The 7,799-nt window shown below is 40.9% G+C and overlaps 1 protein-coding gene across 1 annotated transcript in view; it reads right to left on the bottom strand.

The window, feature by feature from the left end:
* The window catches only part of PPAP2A (phosphatidic acid phosphatase type 2A), a gene marked incomplete at its 5' end in the record, with an annotated part of 36,627 nt that overhangs the window by 1,523 nt on the left and 27,305 nt on the right, over nucleotides 1–7,799 (bottom strand). Inside the window, one exon of the mRNA XM_010005398.1 lies at nucleotides 1,419–1,595. Within this exon, the coding sequence (XP_010003700.1) occupies nucleotides 1,419–1,595 (177 nt within the window). The remainder of the gene's footprint in view (nucleotides 1–1,418; nucleotides 1,596–7,799) is intronic.

Here is a 7,799-nt window from a genome sequence, read left to right on the forward strand (position 1 = left end):
ATTGCAAACCTGAGAGCTGCAGAACACAGCTTATGAGGAGAAACCACCTCCACACTGAGGGCTAGCTGATGACCCAGCAAGCTGCTCCACTTGAGTTTCAGCTTCCACCCAGTTTTGAGCTCACTCAGATCAAGGTAGGGGCTCCATTTGCAGTTGCTGCCCCAGCACGTTCTTCATCAGCTTTTTGCCTCTGGAGTTGAACTCCCAGTTCTTTCAAATACAGGGTTTTTTTGGCAGATTTTATTTTTAAAAACACTTTTCAATTCTGTTCACTGCCACCTGCTACTCAAAGCTTGTATTACCAAGCATCTCTAAAATACAGTCTGAATCATCCAACATGCTTCACTAAACTTGTTCTAATAAAAAAAGTGCCCTCAACTCTTCTATCCCTGATGTTTGTTTCTCATTCCCTGAACTTCTCTAAGAAAAGGAGATTGTACCAAAAAAAAGGTAGGATTATGTTTTAGTCAGCATGCAGCCATTTAACAACAGCTAATGTGGTATGTAGGTTTTCCCAGAGCTGCTCCAAGTTTTGTTTTGTGATTGATTGCAACAAGTAAACAAAGCTTTGTCTTGAAATGAACCACACCCTTCTCACTAGCAGCTGAGAAAGTCTATCATGGAGGTAATTATTCCAGATTAGCCTCAGGTATTTGTAACTGACTTCTTCAGTTTCACCTCAATTAGCTCCTGTCTCCAAACCAGAAGTCTCTGATCTGTCCCTTCCCCATGGGTGACTCAAACATGGTGCTCTGGTGACAGCCAGCACAACTGCTGCCACCAAGTCAGCCAGGCCTGCAGCTCCAAGTTTATCTGATTGTTCCTTGGGATAGATTTTCACTCATCAGTACAGCTAAGCTTCACATGCTGGTTGTTGTCAGCACCCTTTTACCACTCAAAATGCACACAAGAAATGTTTAAGGGTTTTAGTTTCCCATCAGACTGAAAAAACAAGCTGTTTGTAAGCTGGCAGAGGGGACATTTGCACACTGGCCTTATCACAAAAGACCCCTCCCCATACCCTCCCTGTTTACCTCATACACAATTTCACCTCTACTATTGTACTTAAGATTTAGAATTTGGTGAGAAGCAAAAAGGTACAGCTATACAGAGGCCCACACATTTTATAGTAAGACAATTTCCATCTGAGGTATTTGAAAAGCTCTTAGGCAGGTACAATTTCATGTTGTCTAAGCTAAAACAGCCACTTGCCACTGGCCCAGAGTGTATGCCTCACTCCCAAAGTACTACTGCTACACACCGTTCAACGAGTTTCTTTCCTCTTTCCAGCAATTTTTCAAAGGATTACTGAGACGGGTCTGCTTTCCTCTGAGCAGACCCTGCAATTCTAAGGTGGTGTTAAGGCAGCATTTCACACACAGACACACACACACACGCCCCCCTCAGGGACTACTTACAATGAGCACAGCCACCACTGCTCCCTGAATGAGTCCTGTTAAAACATCACTCCAGTGATGCTTGTAATCAGAAACACGTGAGAGACCCACATAGATGGATGCAGAAATGAGACCAAATTGTATAGTAGGACGTACAAGTCTTGCCCAGTCCCCTTTCATTCTGGCCTGAAGGTAAAGCTAAAAGGAAAAGAAAAATCATTATAAAATGCAGTCAATACAGAAGCTGTTAATCATATAAAACAGTTTGGGGTCTGCTCAAAGAGTTGAAATGCATGTTCAGAAACAGCTTAATATGCACAGATGTTCCCAGGGCTATACTCCCAGAAGTACAGAATGGCAGACTTTTATAGTCAGTGCTGGTCTTTATGCTTTACATAACTACATAACTTTAAATTTACATAACTACGTAACACTATCATATAGATGCTCTATTTTTACCAATGTGGCAAATTTCAGGTTAAAGGTGCTGGTAGTATCAGAGCCACTTAGGGCTTAGAGAATCCAGTGACGGTCAAACCAGTATTTAACTCTTCCAGTAACTACAAGTCTTATTTAAAAACAACCAACCAAACAAACAACAAAAAAACCAAACAACACACAAAACAAACAAACAAAAAAACACAAAAAACCCCCCTGTCAAACATCCACATTTACAGTCCTCCAAATCTAGGGAGCCCTAGAGTCTTGCCCAGAGCAGGAAGACTTACTAGCATCCTTACTAGAGGTTACATATCCTATACATGGAGCTGGCAAGTTTTTAGCTTTTATCAACTTTCAGCATAATATTCCACCTGTATTTAAGCACCAGAACTAACCTGATATAATGACTGATAACATCTAGGCTCACATTCCTCAGTTGTTATTGGTGTTTTTTGCTGAGTAACCACATTACTTCTCTGGTAAGCAAGTGGGTATGTGCAGTTCCTGTGCTTTTTCTCTCCACTATTTATGTTGTGTAGACCTGTGCTTTTGATGTGTTACTGCCAACTCACAGCATTTACTACTTTCCCATCTAATGCAGAACACTACTTTTGTCTCCTCTGGTCTGTCTAGGACAGAGACCTCTTATTTCAGGCCTCAATCATGTAAACATGATTGCTTTTATTCTGGAACTTGATCCTGTCACCAAGAAAAGGGACCACAGGTACCATATTTATGGAGAGAAGAACAATGCAGTTGGAAGTTGTATGTAACAAAGTATATCTCTTCAGAACCATCTAGGGACTTCAGGTCAAGTACAAAACTTTAACTGACAGTCTTTCAGAATCCTAGAAGCTGACTAAAACACAGGCTTCAGGCACCAAGACACAACACTGAACTTCTGGTAAATCCCTCCACTGCCACCTTCAAAGCCATGGCTGCCTTTTATAAGCCTTACAATTACAAAGTCAACAGAGGCATAGAGCATGCACTGTAGATGCAAAGGTGCTACTTTCCAAAGTTAAACATTTGGGGAATGTTTGGTTGGTTTCTCTTAACTTACATCATAATTTTGGCATGCTGACTTTTTCAGCTATAAATTGAGCATCACAAAGACCAACCCTGTCCATAACTGGTTTTCCTTAATAGCAAGATGAGGGTGAAATATGAAGAAGCTACAGCTAAGTCTGAACTGGAAAATATTTTTTTTTTACTCTTTAAGTGGAGGGAACTGCATATTTCTGGGGACCTTAACTTTCAGGACTAGGGAAAATACTGTTTAGCCACTTCAAGAATTACGTGTTACACGCTTCTTTTAACAAAAGGTGTTTTGATGGTCTTGTGTTAATACTACTTCTGGATTTACCAACAGGAGATAGAACACTGCCCGAGTGCCAGACAGCAGAGGTAGGTCCAAGGAGCACATGCTAGTAGGGTAAAAAGAGCTGGCTGATAATTCAATACTGGGTGTTCTTTCCTTATTCCCACTGAATTTTGCTTAAGGCAGCTAAAAATATATTACGGTCATATTTTTTTTTCCATATAAGCATTTCTGGTAGTTGGGAAAGCTGTATAGTTGTATTAGAAAGAAAAAGGGTTATGCAACTGCAGATAGGTGGGAAACCAGGTTTGCTCCTGAACAGAGGAGGGAAACGAGGCAAGCCACGCAAAAAGCACACTTGGAAAGATGCCAGACTGCAACACCAAATGAAGCTCCCTCACACAACATGTATTCAATTTTTTTTTCCTGCTTGACAGACCATCAAACAAGAAGCTTGTTTTTAACATGCGCCTGAAGACTTGATTTCCATACTAATAAGAGAGTAATGTCCAGTCACAGAGAAGACCTGGAGCTGCTTTATCACCTGTGGAACACATGCATCAGTTCTAGGTGCTTCTTCACACCATCAGCTCCAGTAGCTGTACAACAAATGCCCAAAGCTGTTCTAGCACCTTTTACCAGCAGATGATTTATATTATTCCAAAAACTAGGTGTGAGAAGGTGGAAAAATCGTACCACAAATAAGTGTGTGACTGACCACTGCTGTCCTTAATTTCAGAAGTAGCACCTGTTCTGGTTACAATTTGTTTTCAGGGTGTTGTTTTGTTTCTTCAGCTTATTAACCAGCTGCTGCAATGACAAATTCCATGCTATTTTTAAGCAGGTAACTTCCAACTGACACTGCTTTTAATAGGCTCAGGCACTCATGGTCCCCCACAAAGGTACCTCGTATTACCATGACTCACTCTTCAGACAGACAACAGTGTCTGGGCTGAAACAGGCCAGCAGGACTGAACAGGAAAATTAAGGAGACAAAGAGAGGAAGTAGCTTTTGCCTTGCAATTCCATTAAATATAAAACAGAAGTATGCCCAAGAGTCCTTTATATAGTATTAGTCCTTGTATGACATTGTGTGCAACATGGAGATGTCCTGGTGTTACACTCGTGAACACTTACTACTGTTTTGACCCTGCTGACTAACAGAGGGCAATGACTTAAGCTGTTCACAGAACCCCTCCCAGTATGCACAGGGTGCCTCAGGTACTTTTGCTCCTCTTTGAAGTCTTTTAGAGCACAGACTTAAAGAAGGTAAACAGAAGCAAATCCCTGCCTGTCTCTTCACTCACTCACTCCCCACTCAAACATCTTTGCTAGAAAGTAACAAGCTTTCCAAGTCTAACCTGTAATCTACAGAAGCACTGGGAACTTTAGGAAACATCATCTGGTTAATACTACCAGTGTAACACCCCTCACCAACCTTTCACTTGTTGCTCAGAAATAGGTTTGTGAGCCTACAAACACAGTAGGAGCATCACGCTCCTACCACTGACAGCTGTTTGACCATGCTAGCTACCCTGCTATCCTTTTCTGAGCATCTGGTCATTCAGTGGTGTCATTCAGCCATGATCTTACTTCTTTTCACTCCTCCATCCTGCTCTCTCATGTTTGTTGTTCATTATTTTTAAAGAGCACAGATTTCACAGAAACTTTCTTGTAATGGGATTAACTAATCCCCAGCTTTTTTCCCAACTAACTAATGCTTAGTCTATAATGAAAGTATGTTCTCTACACCACACACATCCTGAACACAAGTTTCTTCTTAATCTATGGTCTAGTACTTCATTTCTAAAAATACACACAGGAATGAAAAGAAACAGCCACTTTGTGGCTTCTTGCAAGAAGCCACAGACATGAATGGAAGGGTTTCTGCAACTGGAGAATTATTTGTACTCTTAACATTTCTAGCATAACTTTCAAGTATTTACTCTTCCACCAAATAGTACTAATATAAATATACACATGCCTGCCTACCTAGTTTTCAAGTACAGTGGCTTTTATTTCCTAGACAGACTTCTGGAGGTGTAGCCATGCAGCTTCAGAAGAAAAGTTCCCCAGAAGCTAACATCTCACATCCCCATATACTCTCTCCACTAAGGTCATGTTTCAGATATTTAGTTTAGATACTTAAGACTCCTCAGTCATTTTCATTAAATACCTTCTCAGCTTTTTCCAAAATGCTATTACACAAAAATGATGTACCACAAAAGGTTTTGCCTATTAACGTGGGAAATCCTCCTTCACTTTCAGTCCTCCTTCAAGAATGCAAGTCAAAATGAAAGAAGTTTTTGGGGTTTCCCCCCACTTCTACCAACTGTTTTGTTCTGTCACTTTTCAAAAATGGATTTTCTTCAATAGGACTTTGTGTTTCCTGATATCAGAAGGCCCTAGTAATCATGATTTCTTACAGGTGTCCTGTTCTGTCTTATGGAACAGAAACACACTTTCCCTTTGGAAAACCTGTTTTCCTCTCTTACTTTGTCTCATCAGTTCTGACATTTGCAGCAGTAAGAACTTCAATAGCAAAAAAGAGAGAGTATTGTTTTCCTAGAGAGTATACTCCCCTTGGACACAGGGAAATGAGAACTTCTCAATTAGTCCAAGTACAGGGAGTAATAGTCTGGAGCAGAAACCAAGGTGCAGAAAGTCGGTTTTCTTATGAGATAAGAGACAACTTTGAGAGACCACTGGGGCAGATAAAAGTTTTGGGAGACAGCAAGTAAATGGCATTTACTTTACTTAGCTTGGCATTTACTATTAGTCATGTCTAACTTTGGTTTCATTATCGTCTGCCTGAGAATGAAAAAAAGTCCTGTGGCATTATGTGTTTGCTCATAACAGACACAAGATCCCACTGCAGTTATAATTAGTATTTGGATCCATTATTGACTCCAGTTAGAAAAGCTTATACTTCGAAGCAAGTCTGCTGAGCCAGAAAGTCCCAAGAGCCATAAACAGTCAGCAGTTCTGTGGAAACCCATCATAAGGATTCTTCCCAAACCAAGCAGCTCTTAAACAGTAGTAAGTAAGCCACCTCAGCTGTGTGTACACATGTATGTGGTTGGCTTTGGGATTTCTGGGGTGGAGGGAGGGGATATGAAGGCACTCTGTTTCGGTGGTTTTGTTACTAAGGCAGGGGTGGAAGGAAGAAGGGAAAGCACAGGAGGCACTAGTGTTTGAAAGTCTTTAGAAAAAGTAACTTCAGAGTAACTAATATGGTAAAATATGGGACAAAGTTATCCAGGAGACCTGAGGTTAGGAATAAAGGCTGAGAATCTAGGCATCTTTGTAGGATAGGAAAATTCCACTTCTACGGATATCCCAAGGGCATCCTTTACAGGACAATGCCACTGCTCCTAGGACTGTGATATCCTCCATTAGGAAGGCCAGCAGATGCACAGAGCACCAAAGTAACTATCCACCCTCCAGATCCCCTCAGTTAAATAAGCATCATTGTCCTCTGAGGAGAGGAGGCTCCAGTAACCATGGTGCTGCACACTTCAACAAGACAATTTGCACCATAGTATCTTTGCTGCAAGCAGTTTATTAAAACAAGATGCTCCAAGAGAAGGAAAGAGCTAAAACATTCCCCCTGGACTCTTGCATAACACTGTAAAGCCACAAGAAAAGAAACATTCAGACAGATACCTGCCGACACCTGCCATGTCCCTGTTCCTGCTTGGCCTGACAGTCCAGCTTCACACACCAAGACATTTCTGCCCTGCTCAAGACTAGGCAACAGTGCAGAAAAGAAGCCCCTCCTGAGATCTTCCAAGCTTTCTACTTCTGTGGAAGCTTTAAAAAGCAGTTCTTCCCTCTCTGCGTGTTACAGGGAAGTTTAGGGATTCCTTTGTATAAAAGGAATAAGTTTGTATACCAAACAATAGTTTGTATAAGTTATTACTCAACTAGCTTTCTATAAAAGCTATTAAATAGTATTTCAGCTAGAATAAACTGGAATTCAAGGAAGTCTAAGAAATGCAGTTTAAAAATTGCAGTTCTGAGCAGAAAACAATGGCCAAGAGCCATAAGATGTGCTGAGATATAACACATCACACACAATATTGTCTTTATGCAAATATTACATACAAGTGCTGCTGCCTGTTTTATACCTGTAAGAACTGTATCTATGAATAAACAGCTCCAGGCACAAACCAACAAGACACTGCCTGCAAGACAGAAATCAGCAGTTTGTTTCATGTTAACAGGGATAATGCCTATCCTGTGTAATTTTAAACACAATGGCTTCACATCCAAACAGAAAACTATTATAAAAGGACTGCAGAGATGTAGCAGAATTCATGAGTCACTCATGAGCTGGGGTTCTTAAGGGAGAAAAGGGGGGGGAAAGAACTTGGATTTCTAAGGTTATTTTGCCTCTTCAATGAGATCTCCTCCTTTTCTTAACAAACACGTTTATGACCCTTGGTATATGCACAGTAAAATCTGTGCTTTCGTTTTATTTTGTTTCTGAAACAAAGGAAAAAGAGGCAACACTTCAGAATTAGCTTTCCCGTTCCAGTGAAGGAAAAGGATACAGGCCTGGACATTAAGTCGGAGGTACTTCTGGGCTGCTGTTCAAAGGACGATCCACTCCTTCTATTCTAACCATGTATTCCTGC

This window comes from Chaetura pelagica, unplaced genomic scaffold (genome assembly GCF_000747805.2).
Source record: "Chaetura pelagica isolate M959 unplaced genomic scaffold, ChaPel_1.0 scaffold37, whole genome shotgun sequence".
NCBI classification, from domain to species: Eukaryota; Metazoa; Chordata; class Aves; order Apodiformes; family Apodidae; genus Chaetura; species Chaetura pelagica.